General features: G+C 47.1%; 1 protein-coding gene across 3 annotated transcripts in view; it reads left to right on the top strand.

Annotated features, from left to right (window-relative positions):
• The window catches only part of PARP8 (poly(ADP-ribose) polymerase family member 8), a 147700-nt gene that overhangs the window by 114577 nt on the left and 13995 nt on the right, over nucleotides 1-19128 (top strand). For all 3 annotated transcript variants that reach the window (XM_045839879.1, XM_045839880.1, XM_045839881.1), the window contains 10 exons: nucleotides 223-315; nucleotides 5109-5234; nucleotides 6516-6581; nucleotides 9454-9521; nucleotides 11227-11275; nucleotides 12962-13074; nucleotides 13319-13391; nucleotides 14469-14538; nucleotides 16855-16928; nucleotides 18520-18589. In XM_045839879.1, coding sequence (XP_045695835.1) covers nucleotides 223-315; nucleotides 5109-5234; nucleotides 6516-6581; nucleotides 9454-9521; nucleotides 11227-11275; nucleotides 12962-13074; nucleotides 13319-13391; nucleotides 14469-14538; nucleotides 16855-16928; nucleotides 18520-18589 — 802 coding nt within the window. The remainder of the gene's footprint in view (nucleotides 1-222; nucleotides 316-5108; nucleotides 5235-6515; nucleotides 6582-9453; nucleotides 9522-11226; nucleotides 11276-12961; nucleotides 13075-13318; nucleotides 13392-14468; nucleotides 14539-16854; nucleotides 16929-18519; nucleotides 18590-19128) is intronic.

The raw sequence follows: 19128 nt of genomic DNA, 5'->3' as shown, positions 1-19128 counted from the left end.
ATTTCTCCGCCCCATTTGTGACTGCATCTCAGGAAATGTGTAGTTACCCGTTGTGACCTAGAGACAGAAATTTTCACCGAAGTGATAGGACTCCCTCTCTCTCTACCATCATCCTAAAACCTCGTCTGTCCCCGTTGTCAGGGTCATGCCATGACTTTGACTGAGGGGAGCTGGGGGATGGAACGAGTAAAAGGTGGTAACTGACCCCTCCTTCTTCTGCAGCCCACCGTGTGTGAGCGCGAGCTGTGCGTGTTCGCCTTCCAGACGCTGGGCGTGATGAACGAAGCCGCCGACGAGATCGCCACGGGGGCTCAGGTACTGACCCGGACGCCCGTCGGTCCTGGATTGCACTGGCCCGTTGCATTCCGACCCAGTAGTCGCCGCCACTCTGCTGCTCGGGCAGATGTCTGACAGGGCATTTCCACAGCGAACTGGCGATGGGTGTATATCTTAGGTCCAAGCTGAATTTTGCTATCTGTATCGTATGTGTGTTTTGTCGCTTCGCAGTTGCTGGGGGAGAAACTAGACCAGCTCTCTACTGAGGGGGAGGTAGTTGTGGTTCTTCCTTACGTGGTGAAGTTGGGATATTGAAGCCCTGTACATTGTATTATTTAACATTTATACCCCTGGCTAGTGTGGCTCAGTGGATTGAGTGCCGAGCTGTGAACCAAAGGGTCGCTGGTTCGATTCTCAGTCAGGGCGCATGCCTGGGTTGTGGGCCAGGTCCCCAGTAGGGGGCGCACAAGAGACAACCACATGCTGTTTCTCTCCTCTTTCTCCTTCCCTTCCCCTTTCTCTAAAAATAAATGAAATCTTAAAAAAAAATAATAAAATGTATTTGTAAGGTTATAGTGCCATAAAATGGAAGCCAATTCATTTTTAAAACTTAGGTGAGAAGATGCTGGGCAGAGCAGCTCATGGAAAGCGAGCGCTCGGTTTGACAGTAGCGGTATTTACGGCAGAAGGAGAGAAACAAAACGAAAGCATTTGGGAGGTGGAGAAGCACTCCACGACTCTGGAAAGGAAGAACTGCATGACAAAGATGCCAGAATGTACTACTTCATGCAATTCTGTCAACATTCCAGTTGGTTTCTTTTTTTTGTATGGAGCCTAGCTAAACTGCTCATAAATCAGAAGGAACAAGAGAGAACTTAAAAAAAGGTTAATTAAGGGAGGTTAGGTCCCCCACATACAAAAACATGCCACGCAGGCCTGTAGTGCATTAACAAAAAACATTAGTGTCAAGAAATAAAGTGGCAGATTACCCACAAAGTATATCATTGTAAATATACTTACTACATGCTAAAGGAGGTAGCACAGCAAGTGGTAAAACACAGAGGATTCAGTGAGTGGGGTGGAAGAAATGACCTGCGGCCTTGGGGAAACAGTTTGGCTCTCGATTTTGGACTGTGTGTCAATTCCACGTGGCTTGAAAATTAGCTTTGTTTAAAAATATTGTATACAAATTAGGCAGCACATCAGTTTATGCATTTAGTAAGTGATAAACCATAAAGGAAGAGAGCCACAGGTAGAAGCCCATACATTGTAATTTTTAAAGATTTTATTTGTTTGTTTGTTTGTTTGTTTATTGTTTAGAGACAAGGGAAGGGAGAGGAGAGAAACCTCAATCGGTTGCACGTGTGCCCTGACCAGGCACTGAGCCTGCACCCCAGGCACGTGCCCGGACCGGGAATCGAACAGACATTCTGCTTTGCAAGATGATGCGTAACCAACTGAGCCATATTGGTCAGGGCCATACTTCACAGCCTTTACTTAAAGAGATAATGAACGTTTATGAGCTAAATATGAGGAAGTTTTGCCCGGGCCGGCGTGGCCCTGTTGGCTGGAGTGTCGCCCTGTAAACCGAAAGGTCACAGGTTTGGTCCCCATAAGGGCACATGCCTAGGTTACGGGTTCGGCCCCAGGTCGGGGCGCACACGAGAAGAAACCGATGGACGTTTCTCTCCCTCTTTCTCTTCCTCCCTTCCCCTCGCTCTAAAACCAATAAGCATGTTCTTTCGGTGAAAATAAAAAAAAAGAAAAAAGGAAAAAAGTTTCTTGACCACAAACCTAATTCTATGAAAGCTCATAAAAATTGAGCAAACCAGGAAGACATGGTAACCCATGAACGGATAAAATGAATGCACGATTCACAAATAGGGGCCTGTAGGTAGCAAAGAGACAGGAGAAAACAGCTTCACTAAAAATTGTGTCAGCCTCTCCTTTATAAATTCACCCAGATGGGTGGGGAAAATGGTCACGCACCAGCTGTATTGTCACGCTTCCCACGGTCAAGGCCTCCTGTGTGACAAGCAGGCGTCCCACTAGGGGAGGGCACACAGTCGACACGGGTAGCCCGGGCCATGGTTTGCGCCCAGTCCCTTAACCTGGTTCTCTGCTGGTTGAACTAATACAGTGAAATATTAAGGACAGTATCTGTGAAGTAATGAGTTACAAGTGAAAAATAATACCAGTAGTAGGACACTGATCCCATGCGATGTGGAATAAAATGACTCCACGATGAAAATAATTTTCCAATATAAAACTTGCTATTGCCGTACATCCGAGGTGCACGTATGTGCGAATTAGAGGCCATGAGAGTCCCTAAAAGAAAGAAAATGACCAGCATCCACTCAGGGGGCTTCTCAGATGTGTCTGACCATGGTGGCTCTTTTTCTTCTCTCTCTCTTTTTTTTAAATGTTTAAGTTTTTTCATCCCTGGTACCAATATTGCTCAGAAACCCCCACTACTTGAATGTGCACTGTTTATAGCTGTGTGAAAATAATTAAACTATCCACAGCTGTGTGAGCAAATATACATACATGTATATTTACATTGCCATATACGTGTGTATGTATATATGTGTGTATATATACATATATATAAAACACATTCTTCCAGTAATACAGTTCACAGTTGTGCATTTTACTGGAGGTAAACTGACCCTCAAACAATTTGAAGAGGGAAGGAAGGAATTACAGTCTAGAAATAGGAAGTAGTTGGTTGGACGGAAAACCATTGTGATGCCAGCAGTAGGCTAGGCTGATAGAGTAATAGGTGCATTTTCTTGTATTATTAAAGGTACACCTCTAAAAATAACAGTTCTTAAGGAGAAATTCATTGTGGATCATATACAGGTTGTTAGAAAACACAGGTACTTCATCAGATCAAGTTAGGGATTCAACTCCGAGCATCGGTCTCCAGAAATCGGAGAAGTTAGTGTTTCTGCTCTAAAGTGAAATATTCCCACTACTGGAAAGCAGGTGCCCCCGCAGCCTGGTGATAACCCTGCAGTTTACATGGACACGGATTGTTTTCCCAGACGGAAGGGAGTTCTCTCCCAGGAGCTGACCCCTGCATGTTACGCCGTGCCCTGCAGGACAGCTCCGTTTATTCTTCCTATACTGGGCTCTCAAACAAGCTTTTCTTTGAACAGAAGAAAGGGAGTCGCAATCGAAATGTTTGAAGGCCACTGGCCTGCAAACCGTATTCCCCTCTTTGCAGAATACATCGTGTAGCTGTGGGGGCTCTGGTGTGTGCCTTGCTCATCCTCCCGCACTTGAGCCTTCCTCAAGGGCCAGGAGCCCACGTGTGCTGGGTTGGGGGAGGGTGCCTGCCCCACCAGGTGCATCACCTGTGCTGGCCTCTGGAGACACGTGGTCTGTAAAGTCGGAGACCTTTTATTCTTCCTCATCAAATGGCCCGATGTAGTTCCCGTTGCTTGAATTTAATACTCCTGGAGGGCATTTCTATTCTAAGTGGCTTAGCCATCCTCCAAATTGCTCTTCAGTTCTCTTACTCAGCCTGAGAAGAAAGGTATCTGACGGGCTGGCTGTAGCACTCACCTTATGCCCTAAGATCCTAGCAGAGTCTTTAGTTTTAAATGCTCAGAGCTGGGGAAACTCATGATTTTGGGTAAAAGAAATCCCAGTCAGCTGTTATCTGTAGTTTCTCAAAGCGGACGGTTTACCCCATGGGAAAGTTACCGTGCGCAAGCACCAACCATCCCTGCCCTCGTCTCCAATGGCCGCTTGATTGTTCATGACCTTTCACATGACCAGTGACTGTGTTTAAGCATCTGTTCGTTTAACTGATTTTTTTATTATGCATCATCTTCATTGGAACGTCAGTTCTGTGAGAGCAAGGACCTGTTTCTTTTGTTCCTCGTCTTGTCACAGACACTAGATCAGTGTTAGTACGTACTGCGCGAGGTCTGTCCGGAAAAAGTCCGGCCATTGTTAATATAACGGGAACGGTTTGTGCGACATCGATGTGAGCTGGCAGCCACGGAGCGTGGGCTGGAATGCACACGTGTGAACGGTGACAACTTCCCTGTACTCGCCGGTGGGGGCAGTAGATGCCCTCGAGTGAGCGTGTGCACTGTGTGGCCGTCACGTCCAAAATGACTGAGCAAATGAAGCAATGCATCTGCATCAGATTTTGCATTAAGCTTAAACATTCATCTACAGAAACTATTCAGATGATTCAGAAGGCCGCAGCTATGGGCCACTGGTGACTGGCAGCTTCATCACAACAGTGTGCCAGCTCATGCAGCCCGTCTCATGCAGAGTTTCTTGGTGAAACATGGAATCACTCGGGTGACTCAGCCACCTCACAGCCCACATTTGGCACCCTGAAACTTCCGGCTCTTCCCAAAACTACAGTCGCCTTTGAAACAGAACAGATTTTAGACTGTCAGTGAGATTCAGGGAAATACAACGTGGCAGCTGATGATGGCGATGGGGAGAACTGTGCGAGGTCCCACGGTACCTACCTTGAAGGGGACTGAGGCGTCATTGTCCTATGTACAGTGTTTCTTGTACCTTGTATCTTCTTCAGTAAACGCCTCTGTTTTTCATAGTACGTGGCTGGATGCCTTCTGGACAGACCTCGTGTGTCCATGACTAAGAGATGTTAGGATGGGAGTGATTGGAAGCAACAGGTGTTCCTTAGTGAACAGTCAGGCTGGGTCTGGAGTCACAGAGGGCAGATCTGAGAGGTTTGTCGCAATCCCGAGTCTTTCCTAATTAACGTTACCACAGAGGGGAGCGGCAGGGGCCAGGCCCTGGGGGGAAGCATAGTAACTCTCTTCTGTGTGCATTTCAAGGTGGTGGACCTGCTGGTGTCCATGTGCAGGTCTGCGTTGGAATCGCCGAGAAAAGTTGTCATTTTCGAGCCGTATCCCTCTGTGGTCGACCCTAATGACCCTCAGATGCTGGCCTTCAACCCCAGGGTAAGGAGTTGCCTGGCAACCGCCTGCCTACCCCCCGTCACCGCTTCCTCCAACCACAGCTGAGAATTCAGTCCTGGCGGCTCTGGCTTTCTGTCGGCATCGCTGTCCCCCCCACCAGCCCACCCACCACTGTCTGGACCCTGCACCCATTTTGGGAACAGGATTCTTGTTGTACAAACTGCATTTGCTTCCACCTTCTGCCCTGCCCATCCCCTGCGCCTTCCCCCGAACTTCCGTGCTGCAGAACCGTTTCCAGAAGGCCAGGAGACGAGACCTGTCCAATCCTCTCTCACTGTGGTCTCGCACGCCCTGCCCGCGTGGAAGGCGGGTGAGTGAATAGCTGCAGCAATTGGTCGACAGGGAGAGTGGTCACTATGGTTATTGCAACTTCATACCTATTTTTCTGAGCTTCCAGCTTATGCAACTACTTACAAGAATCATATCTAAAAAGGACACATTTCCCTTTGTCTGTTGTATTTTCTCTCACTGTCCCTTGTCCCCCCCCCAACCCCTCCAGTTATCTGAAAGTTAGTGATTGTTCAATTCATATTGTCCATCAGCTGGCATTTCTTGAGAACACAGTTTCACAAATATTAACGGCTACTGGGCAGAATCCCTCTGAAATAACAATTTCAAATGGCAGGACAGCTAGAATTGCCTTCATTTCTATTGATGTTCCTCTTGTAAGCATTTTCTGGAAACAGTGACCGTGGAAGATTCCCTTGGGAAAGCTTCCTGCCTCCCTGGCACGGTGCTCGCGGGACCCGTTTGCATTACACTTAAGAGTGGACGGTCCGCCGTGCGCGTGGCGTTACGTACGCACCTGCCAGTCATCCTCCCGGGCTTACAGCGTTCCGGTTAAATGGAAATAAAAGCGAAATGAAATCGTAAGACCTAATGGTGGATTTCTGGACTTCAGCAGGATTTCATGCTTGCCTTATTCTTCGTGCCATACGTGTTAAGTTTAAAAGGGCAGCGTCAGGAACCCGGCCCCCTTTTTGGGTGTGTGTTGGCTCCCCTCTAAAAAGGCTGGGTGTGATTTCCTGTGCTTCGTGGGGCCCGGCTCTGTTTTCTTTTGTTCCCCGCTCCGGCTCCCTTATACACCCCGTGTCCGTGAACCGCTGTATGGAAGTCTGCCCCCCGGGGGCCTGCCGCGGGCACGGCTTTCCAGCGGACTCTGATGGAAGGTTCCTGTGCAGAAATAATACGTTTCTTCAGTAATGCACAGATTTGCAAAAATGCTATGTATCTATTTTATTTTATTTTCTTTCATTCAAACAGAAGAAGAATTACGACCGCGTGATGAAAGCACTGGACAGCATAACTTCTATCAGAGAAATGACACAAGTAAGTGCGCCGTCTGTGGTCGGGACATTTCCGTTTTGCTTGAGTACGATCATATTCGGAAAAAATGCCTGAGCATGCTGGCCGTGGAGCGAAACGCAGGCTTTTCTGCTATAGGGGGGTATGATTAAAATCACCAAAACGTTGACGTGGGGCTGTACTAAGATGTTTGATTGCCTTGCATCAGCGTATTGGCCCGCTACCGCTGTGACTCTGGGGGGGATGGTAATAGCGTAATCACAGTCGTCATGGTCTGCTCCCAAGTTCAAGGGAGAGGTGGAGTACATGGAGGTGTGTCAGGCTCTCTTAAGGCAAAGGTTAAGTCTGGCACTGTCCTCCTGAACTGTGCATTTTAACTAGTGGTAATCATTTTAAAGTACCATCTTAGTGTTAAAGCAAATATTCTGTCAAGCTTAAGCTGTACATAAATATTTTAGCGACAATACAGAATCTCAAAAACGTGGGAAGACCAGCAGACTTCCTAAGAGGATGAGTGCGTGTTTCTGGCCTTTAGGGGAGAGGCTTTGACGGAAGGGTTGGATGAGCGCGGGTCGGGGTTCATCACGAACATCTGACCTGCCTGCCACTCTGCCACAGATGGTCCGGCACTTGGCAAACCACATGCTCTTGAGTTATCGGGCCCTTTCCGCTGCCAAAGATTTGGAGAGAGGTTTAAAATTCATCATTTTCTTTTATTTCATTTCATTGGTTTATTTTCTTTTTAGAGCGAGAAGAAAGGAGAGAGAAAGATCGATGTGTTGTTCCGCTTAATTGATGCAGTCACTGGGTGATGCTTGTATGTGCCCTCGCCAGGGGTCGAACCTGCAACCTTGGCCGAATCGGACAATGCTCTAACCAACTGAGCTACCCAGCCAGGGCCTAAAGCTCATCATTTTATGTAGAAGTGAATCGTTTCCAATTCACAGCAGCATGCAGTCTAGAAGGTGGCGTCAAATCTTGCTCTGCCCAGAGACCTTTGCTGGCTGATGAGCAGTGCTGTTACCCTGGGTCGCCTCCTCTCTCTGGGGAGGGAATCAAAGATTCTGTTCCTTTTCCGGGGAGGAAACGGAGCATTCGCTCCCCTGCCCCCACCCATCTCCCCTCCCGTGGTCTGTCATCTGCCTGAAAATGTGTTTCAAACATGCAGTTTTGCATTCCCAACTTTGATTCTTGCTTCTTTTGATACTTAGCTATTCGCGTAGTCAAATATTCATTCATTCTCAAATAGTCTGCGTCGACACTGGTAACCAAGAGCCTTTAACTCACAAGTTACTCCATTTGCTTATCTGACAGCCCTTCCCGGTGGTTTTCCATGCCTGCGCCTTTTTGTATTGTGAATCTTTTCAAACAAATACGTATTATATTTGTACAAGGAAAAGAAAACAATAAACCACATTCCCACTGAGGGGGAAGAGAGAACCTATGCAGTGTTTGACACAAAGCGAAGTAAACATTTTTAGTCCCCAGAGCCTGTGGTGTGGGATATTTATACCCTGCCCTACCCCCGGGCCGTTCTTGGATTAAAAATAGCTTCACCCCTGGCTCCCGGCTGCACTGTGGGAAATGCCTGCCTTTGTTCTGGGTCACGGGCGAGCTCCTCCGGCGGAGGAGGTGGGGACGACAGTGTCAGCCGAGGAGGAGGTTAAGGCTCCCAGTGTGGACCTTGCTTGTCCGTGGCCGTCCTGTGCCCTTGGGCAAGTCCCTGCATCCCTGATGCCTCCGCTTTCTTCGCCGCCGAGGTGGTGACCAGTCACTGCACCCTCTCCGCGTGCACGTCATCGGGGTGCTCTCCGGTGTCCCTGCATCCAGTTCTCTAAACCTCTCCAAATAAATACCACGCTATACTGTCCTGGTTTCTAGAATGTTCTGCCCTATAGATAGACCTGAACTGTCACAGACAGACCGCCCTTTGTTCTATGAAAAGGTAAATAAATGCCAGTAAATAGTTTTAAGAGAAGGGCCCTTGTGTAAATTTCGTCCAGTTTTTTTTTTCCAAGTAAAGAGCGGCACTGCAGGCCATACCTCACGTACGAGCGTGCGTAAGGGGCAGTGGCAGGTTTTTCTTTAGTGTTGGTTAAAGGTTAAGGACAGTCTTTCATTGTCAAAGAGATACAGTGCGGAACACTTACTGAGAGCGGCAACACAGGGTTTACTGGGAGGACCGCCGGTGAGATGAACGCACCCCCAGCTGAGACACAGTGACGGACGTTTTTAAGGAGGACAGGGGACAAAAGGCGCTGTGGCGGAGTGGAAATGGGGCTGCGGGGCTGTGGAAAACCCCTCAAGTGCTAAATGGAGATTTCTGGAAAGTTAGGTGCGGTGGGTCGGTACAACACACCTGTCACGGTTGGCAGCACTGGGCTTCCCTGAGTGGGGACGCAGCAGGGGGCCTGCGGGACACGCCCAGTGGGTGGAAGCCAGACCCAAGTCTCTTGGCACAAGGTTGGTCCGTCCTTTGTGCCCCGGGAAAGTTCCCAGCTCTCACCCTCCGGGGAGGGGAGCCACGAGGCGATGGTTGCTGGTACCTGGTCAGGGCCACAGTGTCTCCAGTTTCACTAGATGTAGGCACACCTGCCTGTTCAGTCTGCTTTTCCTTTTGCAACAAGACCAAAAAAAAAAGGGGAGATGTTCCCTGGCTAGCATAGCTCAGTGGATTGAGCTTGGGCTGCGAACCAAAGCATCGCAGGTTCGATTCCCAGTCAGGCCACATGCCTGGGTTGCAGGCCACGGCCCCCAGCAACCGCACATTGATGTTTCTTTCTCTCTCTCTCTCTCTCTCTCTCTCTCTCCCTCCCTCTCTAAAAATAAATAAATAAAATTTTTTAAAAAGGGAGATGTTTAAGAAAAGTCAAGAAGTGTCATGACTTTCTTTCAGGCGCCATACCTGGAAATCAAGAAGCAGATGGATAAACAGGACCCCCTTGCTCATCCCCTGCTGCAGTGGTATGCAACTTTAGCTTTCCTCTCAGTGAAAACAGCATCGTCTTCTGCTGCCTGCTCTAAGAAAGTGGGGCGGGGGGTGGCGGATGCGAGCCTCTTTTGCAGACCCTGCAGTGCTACAACTCCACAGCCCTTGGGGCCTGGTGACTGTGCAGTCCACGCGGCTGTGACTCCCACAGTGATTAGACCTCGCAGGTCACACAGGGAGGATGATGCTGCCGTGTGCGCTGTGTGGAGAGGCCAGGGGTTGGGGGAGGGGGGCTTGGCAGCCGCTTGTCTCCAGTTTTAAAAAATGTCATCAACTGGGTTTACCATGAGAAGCAGTTTCTGGTGTATTTCATTTTCTAGCTAACTGAGGACTGAGTGATAGAACTCACTTATGATTGAACATCTGTCTGAAATGTATGTTTTGGATAATTTGCTCCCTTATACCAGGGACAACATAAACTTGATAAACCCCTTGTCGGATGCTGCAGGCGAGGGACACAGACCCGTCCCCCGTGGGTCCCTGAGGGAGGCCCCGCTAAGACTGGGGCCGGCGGGTCGTAGACTCACCTTGCATAACGCCGTTCAGGTGATGGGCCCTCTGGTGTCCCATGTCTGGGATGGAAGCAGCAGTATCTACTTGTCATCCCTCTTGGGGTTTTATGTACATGTCTCTGAGATCACTGAAATCTCTGACTATGGAAATCATCACAGTTCTCATGCAGTAGTACAAATGTAAAGATTGTAAAGATTGTAAGAGGTTGGTGTGAGTAGTGTTTATTCTAAGTTAGGGCCTGGATGTTTTTAAAAATCAGGTGAAGTTGGGCAAAGGAGAAAGACTCTGGATCCTTCATGATTCTAGTAACTTCCACTTAGTCAACATTTTATATACACATTTAATTTAGTCTGATACGACCGACAAAAATGAGGTGTAGAAATGTTCCTTCTTGGAATGTTTTAAGGTCTGTTACTAAAATTCTGAGTTCAGTAAAAGAGCACACGGTTTTCACTGTACTTGTGAAAATTCTCGTGCTCGGTCACGTTCCGAATGAAGGCCGGCTCTCGGGTCACACGTCCTTGACCCTGAAGTCGGCCTCCTGATGGGAAGCCTTGTACTCGGGACCCTTTCTTCTTCCTGCAGCTTGTCCGTCCGTCCGCTTGCAAGGGGAAAAAACAACTAACTACCAAAACGTTTTATCATTTCCCTGCTTGTTATTTTGTGTACATGAAACAGTTCTTTCCGATATCTGAATTTAATTTTTGCAGCTTCAGTGTCTAGTATGTTGAATAACAGTTTGTGTATAAATCATTGTATGAATCAGCCCAAAGAGATTCTCAGATAGTTAAAGGAAAACATCTTCATTAAAAACTCATTTTTAATTAGGTAATGTAGGGAGGGACGAAGAAGCAGTTGTATGTGTCAACTTCTAATCTTTCTAATATTTAGATGATTACTATTTGAAAGTATACTCAGAGATGCTTATTTTGCCGACTTTTGAGATTGTGATGATTAAAAACTATATCTTAAGTTTTAAAGAAGATAAGATTAAAATATCCGTTCTCAGATTAAAGTATGATTTTTGTTACCTAAGCCCTTTAAATTGTTTCAGGAAGCAAAGCAAATTAATGTAATTAAATAAAATTATTACACTTACCAACTAAGGAATAAAACTTTACCTTTGGCAAATGTTTTTGACGGATGGATTGTTTTCATCAATTTCAGGGTTATTTCGAGTAACAGGTCACATATCGTGAAACTGCCAGTGAACAGGGTAAGTGGTTTTTTCACGTGTACACAGGGCGGTCGGCGGGGGGCACTTGTCAGTTGTGAGAATGGACCCCTGTGACCCTGTGGCAGCCTTTCCCGCACATTAAAGGGGACTCCAGTTAAGGCCCGTTCTTCAGTGTGAAATTGCCGTATCTGCAACATCTTCAAGCTTTTCCAAGATTTCAAATTCAGGCTGTTGCCCCGAACTTTTAAATAAACCAGAGTCGATATGAGATAGTTATTCCAAAGCGGGTAGAAAGAATATCATCTAGGAATTGGCCAGAAAAGAGTAATGTGCCTTTCATCATTGTCAGGTTCGTGCTGGCCCAGTTCTGCTTTTCTGTATTGGGGGAGACAATGCCTCCAGATAGCTTACTGATCGGCCCAATAGGCCTGCAAAACAACGAGAAAGCTAGTGGGCTCTGATTTCAGTTCTCGTCTTCACCTGAGAGCTGCATCTGAACTCTCAGGTCCCCCGTCTCGGAGTCCCTCACCTGTGAGAGTCCTTCATGGTGTTCCTATCTCAGTGTGTTCCTAGGTGGGAAGGCAAAACTTACAAACCTTGGTCAGACAACTTCTTCAAAAGGTTCTGTTTCAGTTTCTTTCCTGGAACAAAGTGGGAAACAGTATTTGAATGTAGGCAATTGCCAGTTTTATAAATACTGGGTTGGCCAAAAAGTCCATGTGGGTTTTTTTTTTTTCTGTGAACTAAAGACACGTTTTTCATTTTTACCATTAACTTCATTGATTTGGATATTTTGAGTATGTCGGCCATCTCCCGCATGGTACAGAACACTGACTGTTCTCGGTTAGTGCTGTTATGTGATTGCCATCGGCGTCACCTGGCCTGCGCGACCATGGAGCCTCACCACCTAGTGGGAAATCTCCAGCAGGAAACTTCGCGAACCACTTCTGACGTGCTGAATCCGTCACAGTACCTTTTCTATACGCTGCACACATCTTTTTTTGCATTTCAGTGACATTTTTACCTTTCTTGAAGAAAAAAAGCACAATATGCCAAACATGCCGTGTATTTTCTTCCATCTTCAATTGTAAAATGGCTGCCCAGAATTCACCAATTGTGATAATTTTTTTTAAGCACGCACCGATATGACAGCTGACACAATACAGCCTAACAAAATTGTTTTCAATGAAGTTAGAGACAACTAAGTGCCACTAGAGCCACCTTATGGGGAAACCCAAATGAACTTTGGCCAACCCAGTATATGGAAATACAGCATGATGATGATGATAATTTTTGCAATTTAAACCTCTTGAACTATCTTTTTTGCTTAGCAAACTCTCAGACTATTTATTTAGTTGAATAGCGAGCATCTTCATATGAAATTCAACAATAAAACTCTTCAGAAGAAATGTGATTAGGAAGGCAGATCTTGAACGTCTTACAGTTTATTCCAAAACTAAACGTAAATGACTGTGGATCGTCAGTCTCCTATTTATTTTCTGTTAGCCGGAAGAATTACCCTTCATACCAGCAACCATGATTTATCACTTACACAAGGCTGGGTTTTTGTTGTTTTTAAATGAATGGTGTCGTTAATGTGATTAGCCTAAAGTTACCATGGTTTGAAGCGAGGCAGTTCCTAAACTAGTAAAACTTGAACTTGTCAGCAGCCTGACTCTATGTTCCCTCGAACACGGTCCCATTTGCCACTGTTTTCCATGGCAGCAACTGAAGTTCATGCACACGCCGCATCAGTTCCTGCTCCTCAGCAGCCCGCCCGCCAAAGAATCCAATTTCAGAGCTGCTAAGAAACTCTTCGGGAGCACCTTCGCCTTCCAGTGAGTGTGGCTCTGGGTGGGCGGGGGCGCCTTCAGACCTGCGTGGGGAGCACAACCTTCCCTGTTAGTGACGGGCTGCGACCAGCTGACACTGAACAGTCAGCCACGTAATGCTTGACCTGGACACTCAGAGCTTCCAGAAGGCGCCATGACCTATGACGTTTTTTATTGCGATGCGTCGTTGCTGTTTCAAAGATCGCTGATCTCTGGCTCCGCTTTTTCCCCCACCCCGTTCCGGCTCCAGCGGCTCGCACATCGAGAACTGGCACTCCATCCTGAGGAACGGCCTGGTGGTTGCTTCCAACACAAGGTTGCAGGTAAACTTTCTGAACGCTTTCCCGGGCCCTCCTTACTCTTCAGTCCTGGAGCTCTGGACGCCCTCCTGGTGGTGTGTGTGTTTTTAAATCACATGCAGTTATTAGTAGGATAAGTAGCTTTCACTAAGTCACTGGAGCAGAATCGGCCTATCCACCGTCCAGGGATGAAAAGGAAAGGCGGACCTGCCTTATGCCCAAACAGGGACATCCCTGCGATCTTCAGAAAAAAGGCTCCTGCAGAAAGTAAAACCTGCAAGCGTTCTATCTGTCCATTGAACACACCTTCTGGAGCACCGCGTCAGGGTGGCGACTCTAGCAGGACAGGAAGCGGGGCTAGTGGGAACGTTGACACCCAAGGGCCTTCTGGTGGCTGCTGTCCAGCCTCCAGGGCAGCACCTGGAGTCCCAGTGCATCGCGGTCCAGTGCTCGTCCTCATGCATGCCCTTCACGCCCACCGTCCCCACCCCCCACTGTCATGCGGCCCTGTTCCGTCCGATGATGTAAGGACGTCCCTGGGATGGGTCTCACTCACTGGTGACGACTCGAGTGACTGTCCGTGTTCGTAACTCCAGTTCATTCGGAAGAAGGGACCAGGTCCCTAGAGCACAGACTAAGAGAACTCCAGTTGTTCTGAGTGTCTTCTCAGACCGGGGGAGAGTTCCAGTTACTGAAACTCGGTGACTTGAAAAATTTAGAGGTTGAGAGTGGAATGACCGTGTTGGATAATGCAAATCTGAGTAGGACAGTTAACTGATTTGCTAGTGGGTGACATTTGTTTCAGCCTGTTTTGTTGTTGGAATGGTAGACTCATTAACGCAAAGCCCACTACGGTACTTTACGATGAGTGACTCTCGCTGTCATTGCTGGGGGAAGGGAATTTTGTCTCTGTCATGTTCCATATATCAACTTACTCTGCATGTGAAGGGCAAGGATGTCAGCGCTGCTGTTTTCACATCAGACCTTGCGATAAAATCTTTATCACTTTCTAACAGTCACCGCTTCCCTATGAGATTGATTGCCTTCTGCTGTAAAGTATTAACATTCGAAACCTTTGACTGAGGCCTCTTCCCGTTGTAGCTCCACGGCGCCATGTACGGAAGCGGAATCTACCTTAGTCCGATGTCAAGCATATCATTTGGCTACTCAGGTGAGCGTGTGCTTCGTTTCTAACCCGCGTTTATTGGGTTTTTTATCTCTTTGTCAGGCGTAATGGCCTGCCAAGTGACTAAAGCTTATTTGACACATTGGTGTTAACTTTTCTGATACATGTCAGAACAACATAAAACTCACATTTCAAAATGTATTTCTGATAATTCCCCTAGTGTCCAAGACGGTATATTATGTTTGGTCCATTTCAAAATCAGTCTTCATTTCGTTTCAATCATTTCTGTGTGTGTGCTGGAAAGTATTCATGCATATTACTTCACTGTCACTGAGTGTAATTCTATATCATGCCAGTTCTTATCTTTGGATTATTATGTATCCCACATAGAAGTTTTAAACATTATGGAAATTTTAGGCTCAGCAAAACACCCTTAACATCGTCCTACTTATTGGCAACTTCTTGTTAATATTTTGATGAAGTTGCGTGAAAAAAAACACCATTGTAGCATCAATGGCAAGCGTGCGCTGAGGAGCATGGGAAATTCAGACCGTGGGCGGGACGATCGCCGAGTTGTTAGTGGTTGCCACCCTCAGAGAGCGCAGGTGCAGGTGATTTCTTCTCTGTATTTTTAAATTCTTTGGACTCTTTTACAACGATCAGTGTGACCTTTCAGTATAGCAATTTGTTCTGTTGACGTAGAAAGTACTTAGTAACAGATGAAATTCCTCCACCTTTTCTACAACTCGGTGTTCAGTGGGTTTCCCGTCGCACCTGTAAGTGCTCCTGTGCTCGGGTGCTTGCACATGTAGTTGGCTTGGCGTGTGTGCTCGTGCACGTGTGTGCATCTAATCACACGAAACCCTCGGGAGCGGCGTTCACGTGAAAGGACACTTCGAGGTCTCATGACCACGGGATCGTTGGCCGGGCCTACCTGCCCAATTCCCACCTGTCTGCTTCGTGCTCTTCCGGTCACAGCACTTGCCTCTCAGTGGCTCTCCCGTCCCCTCTGCAGAGCACATGCCCTGAGAGCCCTCGGCACACCCCGCGTGCCTGTGCTGACCCGCCGCCGCCTGCCCACACCCTCGGTCATACCGGTCACAAGCCCTTCTGTACTCAAGGTCGGGGGTCAGACCCCATCTCCTGGCCGCAGGGGGGCCAGGTCGCAGCGTAGAAGTGACAAGAATTGAGAAATACCGCTGCCGCGATCTTCGACCGCGTACACTGTGCCAGAATAACACTGGGGAAGTGAATAGCATTAGAAAGAAGGAGGCAGCATAGGAAATGGAATGTCCTGGTTCAGTGGAGAAAACAATTAAAATCAGCATAAATCAGACTCTAAATCTTATTAAAAGAGAACACAGGAAAAAAACTCCTGTTAAACCACTTTGAATAAAAACATCCTCAGTGCAGAAAAGGAGAACTCAACAAATCATCGAGTACTTTGATTTCTGCTCCTGAGGCTGGTGTGTGGGGTCCTCAGATGGGTCCACGGGAAGGTTTGGGGGGGCACACAGATGGGAATAAAATCTGTGAAAAGGCGCATCTGCCCGGACGGAGGCCCCCAGCCGCCATCCAGTTGCTGGAGTGTCTTTGATTGGAAAACCACGCAAGAGCCCCCGCAGGGAGATGCAGCCCGTCACTGGTTTCGGATAGGCTCTGTCTGTTCTGCCCAAGACGCCCGCTGAAACAGCAACAAAACACGTGAACACGCCCCTCCACTTCAGAGCAGTAGAGGAACATTTTCACGTAAACTAGCACTACACGTCTACCAGCCCTAAAACACATGGAAATTTTAGTTCTGTTTTGTCTGAGATCTTTCACAGTAAAAAATCATGGCATTAGTAGAGTAGGCTAAGACTGAGAGTGTCACAGGCAAAAGGATGCATGCACTTTTTCTTTATTAGGAGAAGCAGTGAATTCCATATGGAATTGAGCATATGTCAACGACTCGTGCAGTTAAGTTACAGCATAAGCTTTTTTATATTGTTCGTGTTTCCCATCCCTTATCTTCTAATTGGATGATAAGAATAAAAGAATATGTCGGAGAGCCTTCTACAACCAGATTTGGAGAATTTTCGTATTGTGTTTTATGGGAGAGAGTATCCTATTCCCGTTTCATTGCAAAGAAGCACCGGGGGATCGTCTGCTTCCGGCCGCCCCCGGGACTCCTGAGCCCGCTGACGCTCTACCCCAGGTGCCGAGGACACAGCCGCCGCCCCTCTGAGAGGCCGCGGTCTCCATCAGGGCCCGATGCAATCAGCCCTCCGCCGAAGGTGGAGCTCGGCAGTGCAGAGGGGTGGTATTTGAGCCGCCTCGTGCAGTCCTGGTCCTAAGTCCTTGTCCTGCTGATGTTTGCAGGGATGAACAAGAAGCAGAAGGTGTCGGCCAAGGACGAACCGGCCTCCAGCAGTAAAAGCAGCAGCGCATCCCAGGTGGGTGTGAGGCGGGAGCTCGGGCTCCGCCCACCAGCAGGGCTCCAATAGACACCTGGGCCCTGTAAGTCTGAAGAATTATTTTAAGTGGGCCTTACTCATAAGGACATAAAACGCACCCTGAAATGGAATAACCAAAATGCCTTTATTCAGTAAATATTTAGCAAGTATTTCATTGGCCTCTCACCATAATGACGGAGACTCCCCAACACATTAGGTGACAGCGATAAGTGAAGATTAGTCCTCTTGGAGCCTTCATTCTACTGAGGGAATAAATGCACTAAATACGTATTTAGTATCAATAAATATTTCTCTTTTTTAAAAGAATTTATTTATTTTTAAAGAGGGAAGGGAGGGGGAAGAGAGAAAGAGGGAGAGAGAGAGAGAGAGACATCAATGTGCGGTTGCTGGGGGCCGTGGCCTGCAACCCAGGCATGTACCCTGACTGGGAATCGAACCTGTGATAGCTTGGTTCGCAGCCCACGCTCAATCCACTGAGCTACGCTAGCCAGGTAGATATTTCTGTAGGTAGGTGGAATGCTAGATGGTGACGAACATTATGCAGGAGAGTCAGGGAAAGGGGATGGTGGCTGCTCTGGGACAGAGGACAGGGCCAGCGGGGTGCCGAGGGGGCGGCCAAGGAAGGGCACCTGAGAACCCTCTGTCGGAACAGAGATCCGTAGGTGGTGAGGGCACCTGCCGTGTGGTTCTCCGGTAGGCGGGGCGTTGCAGGCGGAGAGCAGCGCAAGCACCAATCCCTTGTTTCAAAGAAGACTGGCATTCTGGACAAATTAAAATCCATCTGATGAAAAACGTGACTTTAAATTAAAAAAAAAGAGTGTAGTGAATGTACCATACTTTTAGGACTCTAAGACACACCGGACCATAAGACGCGCCTAGGTTTTAGAGGAGGAAAATAGGGAAAAAATTTTTTTGAAGCAAAAAATGTGGTAAAATATTTAATGACATAAATAACATAATATTTCACCAACGTAAATGTAAACGACATTTACTAGCCAGGTAAGCTACATTCGGACTGTAAGATGCACCCCCATTTCCTTCCCAAATTTTGGGGTGGGGGGAGAAGTGCATCTTATCATCTGAAAAATACGGTAATATCTCAACAAAACCCCAGAGTTTCCACTTGAGGCTTATCTGAACCTCTGTGGCTTAATGATGCTTAAAAAATGGGTTGGTTTTGCACGGTGAGGTGATCTGGAATAATTGAGTTTAATGTTTGAAAAGATTATGCTACTTTAATTTCGTTTCCTGTGTAGTAAAGATTCCAGGCTTCCAGTAAAAATAAATTTGAGTTCTCATTATGTGTTGTGAGGCCATAGCACTGTGATTTAGCGTTTTTAGTTCACTTACTTCGAGAGTGACTTAATAATGATTATGTACAGAATTAAATGATACAGCAAATACAGTTTGCCCCTAGGAGACAGTTCAAGGATCTTGCTGCTAGTGTCTGTAGGCCTTTTATTTACCAAAAAAAAATTGGAGCTATCTTAGTGACAGTTGTTCTTTATTGGTGATCCATGTAGTGAATGCCCATTTTCACTCTAATTTTTTTTTTCCTTTGGGAATTTAGTCACAGAAAAAAGGACAGCAATCCCAATTCCTGCAAAGCCGTAACTTGAAATGCATAGCCTTATGTGAAGGTAAGATGTCATTTTTGCAAACCTTGTGTCGTTAACTCTCAGTCTGACCTGTGTTTGAGAGTTTGCATGTATTTGCAGAATGCTCATGGTAGCCTAGTGAAGGCATCATTCCTTACGACCACCTCTAAGGGCGCAAATGGCCATCGGGGACGTAAAGAGAGGTCGTAAAGGGCGAAACCGAAGAGCAGAGGTGGCCAGAGCGCAGACAGAGCTACACTGCGTTCTTGGCAGATGTTTCAGCGTGGCGAGGGGGTCTTTCTGGTCGAGCACCGCTTACCTCCCTTGCTGATATGCCACCTCCCCCTTCTAGTTGGTTTCTGAGTGGGGAATATGATGAAAATGTTTAAAGATGACCAGGCCCTGCCAAGATAACCGCTGAGCCTTTCTGTTCCTGTACTGAAATGATTTTTCTGTTCTGAATTGGGACAGAAAAATTAATATAGGTAATTTGCAAGATCATATATTTTTCTTTGTTCTTGCTTTAAAATCTGTTTTGGGCAAAAAAAAAAAAAATTTGAACCCTGGCTGAACTTTTCATT

The sequence above is a fragment of the Phyllostomus hastatus genome, unplaced genomic scaffold (assembly GCF_019186645.2).
Source record: "Phyllostomus hastatus isolate PE091 unplaced genomic scaffold, TTU_PhHast_1.1 phas_contig_329, whole genome shotgun sequence".
Classification (NCBI taxonomy): domain Eukaryota; kingdom Metazoa; phylum Chordata; class Mammalia; order Chiroptera; family Phyllostomidae; genus Phyllostomus; species Phyllostomus hastatus.
Note: the sequence above shows the minus strand (reverse complement) of the source record. Positions and strands in the feature narration are given on the sequence as shown.